Source organism: Antechinus flavipes, chromosome 2 (genome assembly GCF_016432865.1).
Source record: "Antechinus flavipes isolate AdamAnt ecotype Samford, QLD, Australia chromosome 2, AdamAnt_v2, whole genome shotgun sequence".
Taxonomy (NCBI): domain Eukaryota; kingdom Metazoa; phylum Chordata; class Mammalia; order Dasyuromorphia; family Dasyuridae; genus Antechinus; species Antechinus flavipes.
In genome coordinates, this window is record NC_067399.1 from 434,799,676 (window position 1) to 434,818,586 (window position 18,911).

The 18,911-nt window shown below is 34.1% G+C and overlaps 1 protein-coding gene across 6 annotated transcripts in view; it reads left to right on the plus strand.

Annotated features, from left to right (window-relative positions):
• Positions 1 to 18,911, plus strand: part of NSD1 (nuclear receptor binding SET domain protein 1) — a 142,787-nt gene that overhangs the window by 97,095 nt on the left and 26,781 nt on the right. For all 6 annotated transcript variants that reach the window (XM_051979017.1, XM_051979021.1, XM_051979016.1 and 3 more), the window contains 4 exons: positions 196 to 339; positions 1,481 to 1,604; positions 3,337 to 3,537; positions 4,570 to 4,749. In XM_051979017.1, coding sequence (XP_051834977.1) covers positions 196 to 339; positions 1,481 to 1,604; positions 3,337 to 3,537; positions 4,570 to 4,749 — 649 coding nt within the window. The remainder of the gene's footprint in view (positions 1 to 195; positions 340 to 1,480; positions 1,605 to 3,336; positions 3,538 to 4,569; positions 4,750 to 18,911) is intronic.

Sequence of the window (18,911 nt, forward strand, 5' to 3'; positions counted from 1 at the left end):
AGGGCATGAGGCGCTCACTACCTGCCCAATCACAGCAGGGTTAGAACTAACATTGCATGCAGTCCGCCCGCGTGATTGGCTGAACATCTGTAAGTGCTTATGGTTAGACAAATAGCAGCCCAGTGGGGAGGGGGTGGTCACATGGAATAGATGCCAATGATCCAAGTGTCCTGGGCTTTTTTTTTCTCTTCCAAGGGAGAACCAGTTACTTCTGGGACTACTACAAGCCCCAAAGATGCCATAGAAGAGAGTGTGGAACATGATCATGGGATGCCTGTATCTAAAAAGATACAGGCTGAACGTGGTGGAGGAGCAGCTCTCAAGGAAAATGTTTGTCAGGTACAAGTCTTTTGTACATTAAATGTGTTCTTGTTGAAAATATGTCTCTAAAAATGAAAAAAATTCCCTTTCCCTGAAAAAAATGTGGTCAGTTAACATTTGCAAACTATTCACTGGCAGGACTGCTTTATAAGAATTACTTTAGCTGTTCAGTCTCTGTCCTGGAAGTTAAATGCGTACTTTTGTCTCTTATTTTTGTTTTATTGATCACTTTAACATTTCTAAATTTAAGTTACAAAAAGACGCAATTAGGCCACATTCAAATGATTTTATTAGGAGTTGTCTTTAGTTATATCTTTTGTATGACATCTAGACTAGTCAAGTGGGATAAGACATCTGTGGAAAATGGATCACCAGACAAATTTTTTGGACACAACATGTAACTATTTTCTAAGGTGTAGAGGATTTATAATATGCATCAGTAGACACTATAATCTGACATACAAAATCTTAGATTTTTGAAGCCCTGGAATAACTTGATTCTAATGGTCAATCATAATATGCAAGCTATGGAGGATTATTTACATCTACATGGAAGTTCAGATTCTTATATGGCCTGCCAAGTTGAAATACTTTTAAGTGTTTTTAGTCCATAGTCCAACTATTGTCTTAACAACTACAAGGTGCTGAATTTTTTGATCACACCAACTCAGAACTCTATTAAGACTTGGAAGTGATTGCAATCTCATCGGCTTAAGAGGAGTTCCTGTTTCTCATTTATCTTGACTCTGTCTGTTCTGATGTCTTAATGGTGGCATGGATGTAACCCTGGACTCTTAACCAAATCTAGTAGAATACAGCCTTTAAAGGTTCCCCTCATACTTGTTAGAATTTATCTGCAAGCCTAATCCCAGATTATGTTTTATCTAAGATTTGTATGAGGATAGAGAAACTTAACATTAGCAGGATAGCCAGTTGGTGATAAGTTTTTGGACAACTCATGAAACAATTGACTAAGTTGTGGGAGGAACTGAAATAAGTATTACTGATAGGAAAGCCCATACCCGTAAAATTATTTTTCTTTCTACTTGAAGTTAACAATATCTCTCATTGTTAGTCTTTTGTCATATTATAACTATAAATACTGTTCAGTTTTTCAGTTAAGTTTTTCTATAGATGAATTTGTTTCCTTCCTAAACAGAACTGTGAGAAAGTGGGTGAGTTGTTGCTATGTGAGGCTCAGTGTTGTGGTGCCTTCCACCTGGAATGTATTGGCCTGACAGAGATGCCAAAAGGCAAATTTATCTGCAAGGAATGTCGAACAGGTATATTGTACATAGAAAATGCTTGCCTCTGTTGGTGAATTTTGGGATTTCTATTCTTTGTGATTTCTTTTCAAATATTTTAATGTAGGGTCATATGATTTGGGATTTCATAGGAGATGTTGATAATCACAGGGAAATCAGACTATCAGGAATGTAAGAGAGACCATTGAGAGATTTTATCCCACTGCCTGCCTTTTATTAGACAAATGTAATTCTCTATATAATTGTCATTTATAAATATACTTTCTTCCAAAATTGGCCTTAGAAAATACTGAAAGTGGATCTATGTGCTCTAGTTTTTTTCTTCCCCAATATATAAGGTTTATTGTTTCAAAGAATGCTCACTTAGGAGTGTCACAGTGGAAGTCACCCTTTATCCAGATTAATACAGTATGGTAATTACAGAGTAATAGAGGTTCAGATTATTGGTCAGATAGCAATTTGTTTCGTAGTCAAAGCTCTAAGGATGAATATTGCAATGTTCCAGTCTTGGTAGCTTGTAGTGTAAAGCTCTCATCACAAAGATGTCCTTTCTAAGACTATCCTAAATACTTCTTTTTCAGACCTTTTTTCTTCAGATATTTACCAAATTTTACAAGTAGTTTTAAGCTGCTTAAAATGTCTCACATAGTGTGACAAATCTATATAGATCAACATAGTACTTTATTTTGTTTGCTCTTTTAGAAATTACAAGAGTAGTTAAAATTGGAAAATTTTAATTTTTTCACAATTCATAAAATTAAAAGTGAGGTGCTTTAATAATATAAGTAACCAAAGTCCTGGCACATTCTAATTTAATGATTAAAGACTAGTTCCAAGATCTTCATATTATAGTGGCCAACACTTTATTTGTTTTCATTTAATTTTCATTCTAAGCTTAATATCATTAATAAATACAAAATTTTAAATAATCAAATATAAATCCATAGGTTCTAGATGATAGCCAGTGTAATGTAGTGAACAGAATTTTTCCCCAAGACCATAAAAAACCCTAGATTCAGATCTTCAACTTTCCCCAACATCTATTAGCTGTGTGACTGTCGTTTCTAAGTCTCATTTTTCTATCATCTGTAAAGTGGGGGCTAATAATATAATATCTTAATTCAGAGTTATTTTAAGTGCCAAAACATTAAGTCAGCTATTGTTTGCTTCATATACATAATATGAATAATAATATAAATACACTTCTATATTTGTGGATATAGATGTTTTATTAAATACTAAGTTTGTACATCAAGTGTAGTAAAGCAATAACAAATTTGTATTTCTTTGTCCTCTTTTAATCTTACTTTATGGTATGGGGGAGGAGATCAGGTTGGAGGTAGATTTTTTTTCTTTATCATTAGATACATTTAGTTCTATTGCAAATTGGTCAATGTTCGGTTTTAACCATACCACATCATACATATCTTTGTGATTTGTGTGTATTCCATATTTTTTATATTATTCAAATATTTTTGCTTCAAAAATCATTTAAATATTTACCTACTTCCAGCCTCGTGAAGAAAAAACATTTTTTAAAATAAAGCTCTATGCCCTATGTGCATGTGAGCTCCTATATGGATATGTGCCATTTCATATATTCTAAGATATTATATTACTGGTGTACCAGAATTTATTTTGATATTCCCCAGTAATTATGATAGCTTCTAACATTTCCTTACTGACTTTTGCCAATCCTTACTTGCTCTGCTTTGCCATTCACCTGTTTTTCTTTTAAACTGTTTCTTAGGAATTCATACCTGCTTTGTGTGTAAAACCAGTGGAGAAGATGTCAAAAGGTGTTTGCTACCTCTTTGTGGAAAGTTTTACCATGAAGCCTGTATACAGAAATATCCACCAACTGTCCTACAGAACAAGGGTTTTCGGTGCTCCCTTCACATGTGTATAACCTGTCATGCTGCTAATCCAGCTAGTCTTTCTGCATCTAAAGGTACCTTAACTCTATATCATTGTTGTTTACTGTAACAAAGGTGAAGGGAAATTCAGGCTCTCCTTTTCTTTGACCAGAAACAGGTATATTTCTTAATCTAGAATCTCTCTCTTTCATTGTCACAGTCCCATTTAGGTATTTGGATTGCTCACACATAGATAGTTTTATAGGTAAAATCAGTATAGATTTTTTTTGGTGGTGGTGGGGGAGAAAGGTTTATAATTTACACAAAAATTGAATGTTTGAATTAAAATTCTTTGATTTATTAACAAGAGATCATTATACCCAATAATAATGTACCTGTGGTAGTTGGTTTATTTTTATTTTTAACAAGACTGCAAACTAATATCTGATATTTTATATTTTTTTCTGTCACTCAAATGACTATCCACACACCTGATTTCAGGAATATGAGAGGTTGGAAAATAAGAGTGCTAAATTGTTGCCTAAACAGAATGATTCTAACACCTTTTGTTAGTTGTGTCTTAATATGTCATGTGAATCTGCTATCTGCCCAGAGCACCATGAGATTGTTGAAAAAACCTTTTGAATAATTTTTATCTTTGTGCTGTTCTTTAGTTTGTTGCCTGGGTCATTTTCTTAAAGATGACATAACATAATAGACTGTGTTTGATATCAGATTACCAGTCACATCAAACTTGAATGAGGCTGATGAGGGATTCACAAACCATGTATTTCAACTACTAAAACAAAAAAGTTAGCTACCAAAAACTCTCTTAGATTAGACTGTTACATGACTGATCCAAGTATATTACAGATACTTTCTCTTCTAAGGTAGCTTACTTAAGGAATTTAATATCAAATAACCCTATGATTTTCCACAATAAAAAGATTAAGGAGGATTTCTAAAGTTGGTATTCAAAAATGTTGCAGAACCATTTTCTTAATCATTTCTTGATGCTATAATTCTTTTAGGTTACCAGATTGACCTTTTAGGTAAGATACCTATTGATTTGTGTACTTTACAGAAGTGTCTGTATGTGTTTTATTCTTGTGTTCTTGTATTGCTAGGTCGCCTAATGCGCTGTGTCCGGTGTCCTGTGGCTTACCATGCCAATGACTTCTGTCTGGCTGCAGGATCAAAGGTCCTTGCATCAAATAGCATCATCTGCCCTAATCATTTTGCCCCTCGGAGGGGTTGCAGAAATCATGAACATGTAAATGTTAGCTGGTGTTTTGTATGTTCAGAAGGTAAGGCCTGATAATGTTGTAAATTATATTTTTGTTCCACATGTAAGTATGACTAACTGATTAATATGTGCCAATCCCAAAATCTAAATGAATTTTTGAGTTTTCAAGGGGGAAAAAATGTAGAACAATTGGGAAGGGGAAGCATGCTAAATTGTAGAACTTTGGTTTTGAACTACATTCAGAAATTTTGGTTTAGTTAGTTAGGGACATTAGAAACCCTTAGGAGAAGAATACTTTTGGTGAGACTATTTTCCAGCACTATATATAAGTTTAGAAAAGCCCTTCACAATCACCTTCTTCATCTCTTCTTGTAACTGACACTACAATAGCTCCTGAATAGCTGTAACAAAGCTAATACCCTTGGTGCAAAGAAGTCTTCAAGGTAGTTTCTGCATTTGCTGCCACTGAATAAAATGGTTTAATGCTTCACAGTAAGTTTGACAAGTCATAAGCAATAGAACAAAATGTACTTTTGTAGTTTGTCCAGCCTTCACTTGAAATATTTTCAGGAACATTTCCTTCTCTTTTTCGTATTTGCTTTTTATTTTCTTCAGAGTTTTTCTTTTGTAAAATCTTCTTTCCCAGATTAATAACCATACAGCCAGACTGCCTTTGAATACTGCTAATGTCATAGAAGAACTCTTCTCTGGATTTCTTCTTTGATCTCTAAATAGGAGTTATATTAATGGATAAGGAAAGGAGGAATCTTGTGAAAACAGAACATGTCACAGTCTTTTAAAATGTCACTATAAAAGTTCTGTATTCAAGGTATTCAAAAGGAAGTCAAATTCTCATTGCTAAGCTAGACTTTAATGTTAAATAATTGCAGGAGGTAATGAATTGAGGACATATGATCTGTTTATTTTAAGAAATCTATAATGAGATCTTTATATTGAGAAAAAAGGAAGTTGCTTTTAAAGCATCCTTATGAAATTGTCAGTTTATATATCCTAATTTTTAAGAACCTTAAGTTTTTTAGAAAAATTTAGAGTTTAGAAAAGTTTAAGGTGTAATCTACAGGGATTTGACCCAGAATGTGTCTCTTATTTGTCTATGGGATGCAGCATTTAAAGGCAACTGTGCATATGTCAATAGATAATAAATGGAGATTGTGTTTAGTATTTCTTTGTTCATTATAGATAAGTGTTATTGGTTTGATAGGTTAAATTTTAAATTTTGGAAGTTATTAATTTTTATATATCACTTAAAATTCCAGGGTATAAGAAAAGCGTTGCAGAAGTTAGTCAATGAGAACTTATTAATAACTGCTGCTTGTATGTGCCAGCCATAATGCTAAGTGTTAAGATTACAAAGGAAAGCAAAAGATACAGTCTCAAAGAGGTCAAAGTCTATTGGGGAAACAACATGCAAATAACTATGTACAAATAGGATAAATTAGAATTAATTGAGAAAGCAAAGATACTGGCCCTTAATGCCATTACAAAAGATAATGCCTATGAAGGATAGGAGACAGTTCTGAAGAGAAGGAGAGTTTCAGGCATCAGGGGCAGCCAGAGTTTAGAGATGTTCACAGGAAGAGGAAGGATATTTCAACATACTTGGGAGAGGAAAGTGTTTGGAATATATAAAGTATCAGAAGACTGGGAAGGTTGGAGGGAACCAAAATTTATAGAGTTTTGGTTGTCAAACAGTTGTGTATTTGATCCTAGAAGTGACAGGAGCCATCTTTAGAAAAATAAGGTGATATGCTCAGACTTATGTTTAGAAAGGTCAGAATGACAGCTAAGTATGAGATAAACTGTAATGAGCAGAGATATGAGTTATAAGGAAGAGGAAGATGTTTAGCAATTATATAGTGCCTCATATATTCCAGTTAATATGTGCTAAGCACTTTACATATACCTCATTTGATTCTCACATCTGAGTAGTGGCAATGTCAGAAGAGAAAAGGAGCACATTATAAATCAACAAAATTTGGCAGCAGATTGGATATAGGGAGTGAGGAAGAAGATAACATAGATTGCACACATAGCTAACTGGGAAGCTGGTTATATCCTCAACAATGATAATAGATTTAGGAAGTGTTGGGGGGATTGGAGGGAAAGATAATAGCTTCTATTTTGGAAGAATTGAGATTAAAGTGAAATGTCCAATAAATAATTGAAGATATGAGACTTGGAGTTCAGCAGAGAAATTGAGGGTAGATAAATTTGAGAATCATCAGTTTGAATCCATGAAAGGTGGTGGCATCACCAAGTGAAGTAACAGAGAGAAGAAAAAGAAAAGTTCTGGGAAAGCCCCTAAAGACACCTCTGGTTATTATACTTTACATATTTAAAGATCCAGCAAAGAAGACTGAAAATAAGGAGAACCAGGACAGAATAGAGCTATAAATTTATAGTGTCATATTACAGAGAGGTCAAAAAGAATAAGAATTGAGAAAAGGCCATTAAATTTGGCAGTTCAGAGCACACAAGTAACTTGGGAGTGATCTGTTTCATTTTGATGATAAAATCAGAAATCATTCTGCAGAGTTCAGAAATGAAAGATAATTTGAAGGCTTTCCCAAAGGTAGTCATAACAGGGAGGAGAGATATGGAATGATAAAGGATATAAAAGAATTAAAGGAAGATTTCTTTCTTTAAGTGTCTTATAGGCACCAGGGAAACAGCTAATAGAATGATGATAATTGAAGATAAGTGAGAGAATAGGCATGATAAAAGGTGGGTAATCTACTGGTGGAGATGGGATGGAATGGGATCTCTTGGGCTATTGAGAGAAGGGCCACCTATTCAGGTGAGATAGGTGTGAAGGAGTTAGTAGTAAAAGACATCTAAATGATAAGAGATGACAATAGGGAACATTCAGAGAGTGGCTTCAGGTTTTTTTGTGTGTGAAATATGAGATAAGCTTCATGGCTGAGAGGATTGGAGGAAAGGAAGCCATGGAAAGTTTGAGGAGGTGATGAAAAAGTTTCAGAAAGCTAATCTGGTGAGTGAAATTGTGTGGTGTAAATTGATTGTCTTGCCATAATGAAGACTCGGTTGAGATTATTTAACAAATATTTTAAATCTAGTCAACACAGTTTATTTATCTTTAAGTTCTTTCAGCAACTGATAAGTAAGAGCAAAGGCAACAGATGATAGGAGTAATTAAAGACTGAGGGTTTTGCAGGGCAAGATCTTCAAGGCGGGCGGGACAAGGGAGGAAAAAGGACTCCCGAAAAAAAGACAATATAGAATTGAACTGATTCACCAAGGGGTCAAGATGAAGAATGGAGAGTGGTATAGCCAGAGCCTAGGAAGGAATTGAGGGGTGGATGCATTGTACATTGTGGTGAGGACCAAGAACAGATTTTTAGGTTGCAGTTCAGAGGAAGAGATGGAATGACAATAAATTTTGATCATATAAAGGAATGTCAGGTCTCATGAATATGGAAGTAGTCTATTTGTGGGTAACAGAATCATAGGTATGACCATCTCACTGTGTTACTGTGGTGGAGTATATGGAAGGAAGGGGATTTTATTGGAGGATAGTAGAGAATGGCTGCCAGAATCTGATTAGTATAGGTTGAATGAACCTCAAAGCAAAAGTGAGACTTGTGGTAAGCAGACTCACCCCCCAGGCTATTACAGTAATCCAGGCATGATGTGATGAGGGACTTGACTAGAGAGGTAGTAGTATTAGAGGAAAGGGGCATGTTTGAGAGATATTGCAGAGATGACATTGATAACTTTAGAGAGTAGGAGGTAAGAGGAAAGAGAATGAGGAGTAGAGGGTGACATTTGGTTTGTAAGCCTGAGGGATTGAGAAGATGGTGTTGCTCTCACCAATAAATAAAGAAGATGGAGGAAAGATTAGTTTGGCTTTGCACATGTTGAGTGTTGAGTTGAAGGTGTCTTGGTAATCCAGTTTGAAATTTCTAAAAGGCATTTGGAGATGTGTGGAGATGTAATATTAGAGGTAAGCAAAATATTTAGGGAAGGACAGCTATATTTTAGGAATCATCAGCATAGAGTGGCTCTGGAGGTTCCAGAGATAGCGCCCAGCCATGAGTGCCCAGAGCTGCTGGGGAGCTTTGAAGACGTGCTGGTGCAGGTGTCTTCCTGCCTGAGGGAGGCCAAGCATGCACGGGAGGCCGTGGAACAGTCCCTGTGCAGGTGACCAATGGGGCTGAACACCAGCTGTGTTGTGGGGGGTGAATGTGGGGGTGGTGGTATATGTGTGCATGTGGGGGGCACTTTGTTGGCCCAGGGATTTGATGAGATCACCAAGGTGAGTAGTGTAGAGAAAGAATAGGATAGAGTCAAGGACAGAGTCTTGTGGGATACCTATTAGTGATGAGTTAAGATTAAGATAGTGATGTTCCAAAAACCTAAAGAGAAGAGAATATCAAGGAGGAAAGACTGTTTAACAGTATCAGAGGTTACAGAAAAGAGAAAAGGCCATTGGATTTGGCAATTAAGAGCTTGTTGCTAATTTTGGAGAGAGCAGTTTTAATGGAATAATAAGATGAGAAGCAGACTATAAAGGATGTAAAAGAGAGTAAGAAACGATGAAGTCGAGGCACATATTATCAATCTTGTTAAGGAATTGAGTTACAAAGGGCAAAAGAGAAAAGGGAAAATAGCAAGGATGAAAGAATCAAGTGAAGGATTTTTGAGGATGAGAGACACACTTAGGGCACTAAGAAATTTGTCAGAAAAGGAATGAAAATAAGTGAGAGTGGTAATGACATCTTTTGGGGGAAACATGAGAGAATGCAATCACTTTAGAAGATATGAGCCATGGCAAGGAATAAGGCCTTCATCTTGTGAGTAAGGTTCTTAGCTAAGACAGGAGTGATAGGAAATTTTAGAAAGAGCAATTGTGGAAAGCAGGATAAAAAGATGTTATGGGAGAAATAATAAGATTGTATAATATCAGTGAGAGCCCAGTGGAGTGCTGTATAGCATCATTTTGCAGTGGACTCAGTTGGAACTGTTATATCATTTTCTCCAATTTAGTTTAATAGCACGTATAGGAGTGGAGGCAGCGGTGATAGTGTGAGTGATTCAAGGCTGAGACTCGTTAGGATACAATTGGTAATATGGTAAGGGAGTTAGGGTTTCAGGAGAACAATGTGGAATTGAACTGATTCACTAATGGGGATGGGGATAGGGAAAATGGCCTGAGAAAGAATTTGAAGGGTTAAGAGGTTGGAGATCACAATTTGAATGAAGAGTAGGATTTTATAATGGAAGGCAGAGAGTGAAGTGGAAAGTCAATAGATTGTCTTCAGAAAAAAAGGGGTTGCAGAATTCTTGAACTTAAAAGTAATATATTTGTTGATGGTGGCAAGATCAAAGGTTTGACTATGTTTGAGGCTGAGGGTGGGATAGAGCACCAGACCATGAAACTGTGAGGGTGTGTTTGAGAGAGAGTAAATATATATGTAGAAGTCCCATGTGTAGCTATTCCTTTCAAAACACAAATGGTGACCTAGGGACTTAAGGAATTTTTAGAGGCTTTCTGAAATTTAACTATCTCTAGCTGTGCTCTAATATAAGGAGTGCAATACTGAAATGGTTCCATTTCTTCCTTCATAAAAGCTTAGAGAATTAGAAATCACCTTTCTCTGGTATCATAGTTGATCATTGTAATTTTTCCTTTAAACTTTAAGATTGCGTGATCCTCTAAACCTTGGGTAACTCAGGTACTAAGAATAGTCATTATATATACAGTATTAATGTAACAGCATATAAAGACTTTATTTGAAACTGTAGTAAGTGCAAGGGCTAAAAGAAATATAAATTCTTGTGGCATTTTTTTTTAAAGTTTCATTTTGTCTCTTTTCATTTTATATCACTTTCCTTTTTTTATTTTTTCTAATTAAAATTTTTTTTCAACATTTATTTTTATAACATTTTGGTTGGCATTTTTTCTTCCTCCTGTCCCACTCCCCCAGATGGCAAGAAATTTGGTAATAGTTACAGATAATCTAGATAATTATTACTTTTCTTCTCATGATTACATTTATGGCTAGCTACAGTTACTGGACTGGGGTTTTAGTTCAGCGTTTTTCTTTGATATAAGAAAAGGTACTTGTTAGAAGGGAGGAAGTTACTTTGTAATGAAGAAAAATAGTTGAACTAAAATATTTATTGTCCTGACTGCATGTGACATTATTTATGATGTTTTTTCCTAACTTTCTGACAATGAGAGGAAGGTATGTTTGAGGTTTTTTTATACTTTTTGCTTTTCTTTTAGTATTTTTAAATTTGCTTTTTTGTAGTCTGTCTAGATTCCTTTGATTCTGTTTCTTTCATTCTACATTTGTTCTTATATAAATTACCCATATGTCTTGTTTCTCTGAATGGCTTATATTAATCATTTAGTACTTTATAATGTATTACAACTTATTCAGATGCTCCATCAAATTTAACCAAATACTGTAGTAAATAGTTTTGTAGCCCATTGTTTTCTAAACTGGGTAATAATCCTTTTTTCTCTGCAATTACTTAAAAAACTGGAGAACATTTGGCAGAAATTAGATTAAATCATCATCTGATTATTATATACATACATAATTAACAAATATTTCTCTCAGCTAGACCAATGGGGGTACAGCTACTTTTAAAAGTTTATATTAGCATTAAATGTCATGGCTTCCTTTTTTAAAAAAAGTTTGTTTTCTTAAAGAATAACTTTTTTCAATAAGTATCATTAAGGAATAAATTAATTACATAAAAGTAAAAGGCATTTGTACAAACAAAAGTAAAAAAGAATATAAAGTTAAATGCTTATAGTAGGGAATAAAATGCTTTGTATTGCATGTCTCTGATAAGATGATAAATAGTACAGTGCAAAGAACATTGGATTTGGTTTCAAAGATGCTAGATTTTAATCCTAGTTTTACTACTTAGATTTTGTGTGGCCTGGGGCATGTCACTTTGCAACTGCCTGGTTTATAAAATGAGAGCATTGGAATAAATGACTACTAAGGTACTTTCCAGGTAGTTATATCAATATAAAAGATAAGGAGTCTCTTCCCCATAAAAGCTTTGGCAAAGGAAAGGAACAGTTTTCAAAAGGATTGCAAACTAAAGGACAGCATGAAAACATTTCCCTAGTCAATAATAGAAATGAAAATTAAAATGACTTTGGAGTTTCTCCTAACAATCTCCAAATTGACAAAGATAACCTGAAAAATGGGAATACTCTGAAGTTTAAGTAGCTCTGAAAAACAGTTCCGTTAATATATCGTTTACAGAACTGAATCAGTCAGACTTTTCTGGATATTTGTTTGTAATTATACAAGAAGAGTGACAAGTTATTGAAACCCTGTGAGCCATAAATCCAAATACTAAATACACAGTGAGGTCGAAGATAGAAACAAAGATCTATTTTCATGTATATTTCATATATTTAAATTCTTACTTTTAGTGAGAGTAACAAATTGGAAATAAATTGAATATCTATTAAAATACAATTTTATTAGCTTAAGTGAAGCAAATTAGTCACCAAACTTTACATTTTAATGACTTATACTTTTTCCTTCATTCTTGAAAATAAAAGGAAGACCTTTTCCGTAGCCAGTTGTTATAGACTTGTGAACTCTTTATCTGTGTTAATTTCCCACTCGGTTTCTCTCATTTTCCTTGACTATCCTCTGTTCTGAATCTTTGTCCTTCTGCTATTCTTTTTTCATGTCTTCTTCCTTTTTGGTTCATGGACAATTTCTAGAGTAGAAGCTGTGACTGTAATGTGACTGAATTCAGGGATAATAATTATGCCCGATGATTCCCTTGTAATTAAAATATACAGCTTTTTGAAACCACTAGTATCTATACTGTTTCCTTTTTTCTAGTGATTTTTTTTTTGTTTGTTACTAGTTATAGTGTTTTTTTAATCCACAAAGCTGGGAGAACCAGTGCTTTAATTAAATTGATCCCCCAGGAAGCAAATAAGCTTATCATTTTGCAACTTTTTTTGAAGTGCCTTCTACATATCTAATCTTTTCCTTGAATCTCATAAAAGTACAGAATATTAGAGCTTGAAGGGACTTTAGCTAAAATCTGTTAACAAAGAAAGAACTGACATTACACTTGTAGAACTTAAGAGTTAGATGAGACATATCTAACCTTTTCCTTGAATCTCATAAAAGTACAGAATATTAGAGCTTGAAGGGACCTTAGCTAACATCTGTTAACCAAGAAAGAACTGACATTACACTTGTAGAACTTAAGAGTTAGATGAGACCTCTGCAAGCACAACTGATAAGTAGCCATCCAACATTTGTTTGAAGACTTCAAGTGAAGAGAAACTCAACTTTCTCCTTAGGCAGCGCCTTTCATTTAACCATAGCTCTAATTGTCATATTCCTGATTTCAATCCTAGATTTACCTTTTAAAAACTTTGACCTACTGCTTCCAGAAAATGTAGAATAAGTCTAATCCTATTCTATGTAGTACCATAGATCCTAAGCTGGCTGATATTTCATCCTTCCCCCTCAATTTATATATTATCAGTGCCCAAAAAAGAAAGGACCGAATCAAAATTCTCAAACTGAGCACTTTAAGATTCCAAATCTATTGCTCTTTCCCTAGCAAGACAGCTGCCATGTCCTCCTAAGTCATCGTCTTTTTTTTTTTTCCCCCTTAGGTGAAGATCCTCCATTTCTTTAACCTATTCTTATGCAGCATAAATTTTAGGCTTTTCATTCAAACTCATCTGGAGAAGAAATGTCAGAGCAATGATTTGATTCCAGGGTATTATCTTTTCCCAAAGATCTGATATAGGTTATTAGATCTCAAAGGGATTTTGGAATTTACCTAGTCCTTTGTCCTTTATTCTTCATTTTGTAAAAGACAAAATTGAAGTCTAGAGATGATGACTTTGGTTCCATTTGTACATTTTTAAGTCAGAGGCAAGAGTCAAATCCAAGTTTACTAACTCCAAATCTCATTCTCTTTACAATATACCATGCTGTCTTAATCAATAATCAATAATCAATCTTCAGTGGACCTGACTTTTCTCCTGAACATTCCAAACCAAACGAAAAGTATAGCATTATTTAAAAAAAAATTTTTTTTTTGAGAATAATAGTTCTTCACATGAGGTTAAAAGTTAGAACATAACTAAAGTCAAGACCTAAAACATCACTATAGTTCTGTGTTCCCAGACTATGACGTTCCCAGACTATGACAGTGAAATATTTTGAGTTAAAAACAAACAAACAAGCAAACCTGAGTTTGAATCCTAGTTAACTGTTTCCGCTTGGATAAATCCCTCAATTCCAGTTTTCTGTTGTAAAATAAGTGGCATTGACAGGATATTTTCAGAAGACAATTTTCTGCTCCTTAAATACTCTGGTTTTATGTCTCTCATATTAGAGTGTTCCTAATAGTAAATACTTAACTTTTTATTGAACTGAATTGAATTGGTGAACAGCAATGAGGCCAGCAACCTTTATTGTAGTTGTATGTACATCAGTGGAGAGATTCTTGATTAATAAAATATTACATATATATACTATTATAAATAAATATAATATAATAAATAAAATAAAAATAAAAAATTAATAAAAATTCTAGTGAGAGAATTTTACAACTATTATAATATGATGACACTTTAATGATTAGAAATAATCACTGGACAAGAAATTCAAAATATTTTGATTCTAGTCCAGTTCTATCACAACATAATTATATGTGGTCAGTCATAGCACCTCAGGATCTTTGTTCCTCACTTATAAAATAAAAGGAATGAACTAAGTCGCTATTATATTCCTTTCCTTTTTATTCTAAAATGGCCTTTGGAGTGCTTTTGAGGATTTTTTATTAAAGATTGTTAAATAATTGGAAAGAAGATATAATCCAGTTTATACTTCATCAAGAATCTCTTTCTTAGCCATTCAGAAACTTTTTATTTATTGAAACATCACCTATGAGGAAGAACTTCCTTCCCAGGTAGCCTATTTTGTTTTTGTACACCCATAACAACAAGGTTTTTCTTACTTTATTTGTCATTTTCCAACTCCATATTGTGACAAGTTAGCCACTTACTTTCCTTGACATGGACAGATTATTGGCTTACATCAAAATTATCAATTTTCAAAGCTTTTAAGTGCTGTGGTTATTGAAACTTTTTGTCGAAATGGTTATTTTAAAAGCCTAACACAATTTTACTCAAATACAACATTGAAATTGAATCACCATAGACTTATATATGAGTGCCTAAGAGTATATTATAAAAAAATTTACTAGGTTAGGAATGAAAAATTTTTATTTTTAGTCAGACTATGCAAATAATTGTGACTTTGGGAAATCATTAATTTAAATGGAATAAATTTCATTTATTCAGAAATCTTCCTCGTAGAATGCCATGTTCCTCTAACATTGCCAGTACATGATTTTATACTATTAGGTTAACTACAAGCCTTTCTCTGTGTTTTACTGTGATATAAAAGAAAAGACATGTTTTTTTTTTTTTGCCCTTGTATCTTACAAAGGTTCATAGAATCTCAGGGTTAAAAAATACCTCCTTACCTATCCAGTCTTCCTTACTTAACCCTCCCATCTTCTTGAAACTTTAGCCCAGAAAATTGTCACCTCAAGATGAGTGCATTTTAGATAGCTCCTGTTAAACAACAGGTTTTATTGTATTGAGTCTAAAACTGCCTTTACAGTTTTGATACATTGTTTCTGATTGTGCCTGTTAGGCAAGCATAAAGAATCTAATATTCCTCATTCAATTTTGTTTTTCTTCGTGCTTGTTTCCTCATTTTTTTTTAAAAGTAATCAAGTACCACATGTCAATAAAATAGAAAATAATGATAATAATGAGTTATAACCTGACTCAGGGCTTCATGAACAAAGAGGAGGGAGCATTGTTCATCTTTGTGTTTTCTTCTTTGAACACTTCTGAGTCTCTAAAGGGAAGAGATAAGAACATGACAATATAACATAATATGGCTACAAATTAAAAAATACTAAGCTGAATATACAGAATTATTTCATCAAGAACTGAAATAGACTTTAGAAATCATATCCCAGGACTCTTATCTTTTAACACTGGGAAATGAATGTAAACTGCTTGCATTTTTGTTTTTCTTCCCGGGGTTATTTATACCTTCTGAATCCAGTTCTCCTTGTGTAACAAGAGAACTGTTCAGTTCTGCACACACATATTGTATCTAGGATATACTATAACCTATTTCACATGTATAGGACTGCTTGCCATCTGGGGGGAGGGGGTGGAGGGAGAGAAGGGACAAATCGGAACAGAAGTGAGTGCAAGGGATGATGTTGTAAAAAATTACCCTGACATGGGTTCTGTCAATAAAAAGTTATTTAAAAAAAAAAAAAAAGACTCTTATCTTTTGCTGACCCTCTCTTGCCTCACCTTACCCCCAATGGAGCTGTACCACTTTATTTTCAGTATTGGTTTTGTTTGTACAAAAACATTTTAACAATATAATGAAAATCATCCATTTTGCATTTCATAATATACTCCACAAATGATTTCCTTCTCCACAGATCTAAGAGGTAAACTAACTTTTGTTCTTCAAATTTACTTACAGTATCATTCTTTATGTCTAAATCATGAACCCATTTCAACCTTACCATGGTATAGGGCAGGGGTCCTCAAACTTTTAAAATATGAGGCCAGTTCACTGTCCCTCAGACTATTGGAGGGCCGAACTATAGTAAAAACAAAAACTTTGTTTTGTGGGCCTTTAAATAAAGAAACTTCATTTCTCACCCCTGGGTGAGGGGGATAAATGTCCTCAGCTGCCGCATCTGGCCCACGGGCTGCAGTTTGAGGATCCCTGGTATAGGGTTATAGGGTGTTACGTGTTGGTTAATGTCTACTTTCTGCCATACTATTTTCCAATTGTCCCAACAATTTTCCCTTTAGTTTCTTACTTTCTCATCTTCTCTAACAACCAAAACAAAAGTATAAAGATTGTTCTAGTCTCTTCCCTAGCATTTTACATTCATTTAATCATGTGTCCATTAATTCTTCCTTCTTGATCTCTTCAGCCATATTTTTTAGATGAAGTTCTCTGCTTCTCTCCAAATGTTACATCATAATTCTGTGCTTTTGTTTTGAAATTTTTTGTCAAAACATCTTGTTTGGGGGATTATTTTAAAAGCCTAACACTTAATGTGTTACTACTTATGTGAGGTGGCATGGGTTAGTAGAAAGAACACTGGACTTTAAATTCCATCTTGTCCTATATCTTCCTCCTCTTAAAGTGATGGATCCACTTCTATCTATGAACATTCTACGAAATTCTCAGAGCCTGACTTAAAAATTGCTCTGGTCTTTCTTGCTGTCTTAATACATTCCTCAAGAGTTTCACTGTGTTTAGCATGCATCCATCCAACAGTTTCTTAAATACTTGTGATTAAAATTCTAAAACTAGGAACTTAAAAAGCAGCACTTAAATGGAAGATATGGCAAGGCCACAAGTCCTTCTTGCAAAAAAAAAAAATCATACATTTAGGAAACAATACCATTTCTATAAATTCACTTAACAATTTATGTGATACCACAATGAGAGCTTATAGCAAGAAGAGACTTTAGAGATCATCTAGCTTATTCCCTTCTTTTTACAGATGAGCAAACTAACTCTCACAAAAGTTATTTGCCCAAAGTTACATGGGTATTGGCCAACATGGAGTCTGAACCTTGGTCTTCAACACATACGTCTTAAACTCTGTGCAAGTATAAGAAATACAAAGACAAAAATGAAACAGTTTCTGCTCCATCAAAAAGATAAGATTGTGTATTGGTGGGGAAACAATTGTATATACATGAATAAATTTTTAAAAAATTACTGCTCAGTCATCTAAAGGTGGAAAAGGCCAGAATAGTCTGGGCCAAGCAATCCTTTGATAGATTTTAAATGGAATTTAAATCTTTGTATAAGAAGTTTTTCTAAATAAAGTAGTTTCATTTCCAACAGTAGGAACTGATACAGATTTATAAAAACCTTATAAACTCTTCCCTTGATAGGTGAACAGATATTTCTCAAAAGGACACAATCCAGGAGTGTTGATAACTATCAACAATCTTATGGAAAAAATGTTCCTTATCACTAATAATTAGATAAATGTAACCCTCAACTTCTATCTCATAGCTATCATGTTGGTAGAATTGGCAAAAAAGGAAAATGATAAATATTTGATTGACTGGGGGGGGGAGGGGAAGCATGTTAATTCATTGATAGTAGAGCTATTAATTGGTCTAGACACGCTAGAAAGCAGTTTGGAACTATGCCCCAAAATCTATTTTGAATATAATCTGACCTTTGAAGGACAGAAGAAACCTTGGTTAACCAAACTCCTGTTTTGTGGCAGGAATAATATCACTAGTATAGTATACTCCAAGCAGTAGAAAAGAAACCCATTATTTTATTTTTTATATATATATATATATACACACACACATACATACATACATATATATATATATATATATAAAAAATTATTATAGCCACTCTTTTTGTAGTGGGGAAGAAATGGAAGCCAAAAAGGTATCTGTCAATTTGAATAAAGACTGAATAACCAGTCATATGAATGCAGTGGTATATAATTGCTTAGTAAATGGTAACAGAATGTATGAATACACTGAGAGCTGTAGTTAGCAATCCTGTACACAAGTAGTGCAGGCCTTAGTGTCATCTTCTCACTTAGAAGCAGCAATGGTAGGCTCCTTGGGTGTCTGTTAAGGACTGCTCTGCTTACCTCCTAGAGTGAGGAAGGAGCTAGAAATTGACCAAAAAATTGCTTGTTTATTCTTGGCCTATATATTGTGGCAGGTAGAGGGTCTCACCCTGCAGTCAGAAAAAAATAGACAACATCCCAGTTGTTCATCTGTGCCGGCCTGTGGTAGAGCATTTTAAACTTGTATTAGTCTAATCTGCTACAGTCAGTACATAATTTGACTCTTAGATAATGACGTTCTTTTGGTCCTCTTTGAGGATGAAAAATAGAAACCAAAGATAAAAAATTTTTGAGAATCCTATGAAAACCTTTTTGAAGTGATACAGAATTAAATGAGTAGAATCCAAAGGGTGATTTATACAGTAACAAGAAAAGTATATGGAAAAACAACTTTGAAAGACTTAAGAACTCTGAGTGGTATAATGTCCATTAGCTGTCCCAGCATACCATTGTTGAGTCATACTTTCCACCTTCTAATAGAGAGAT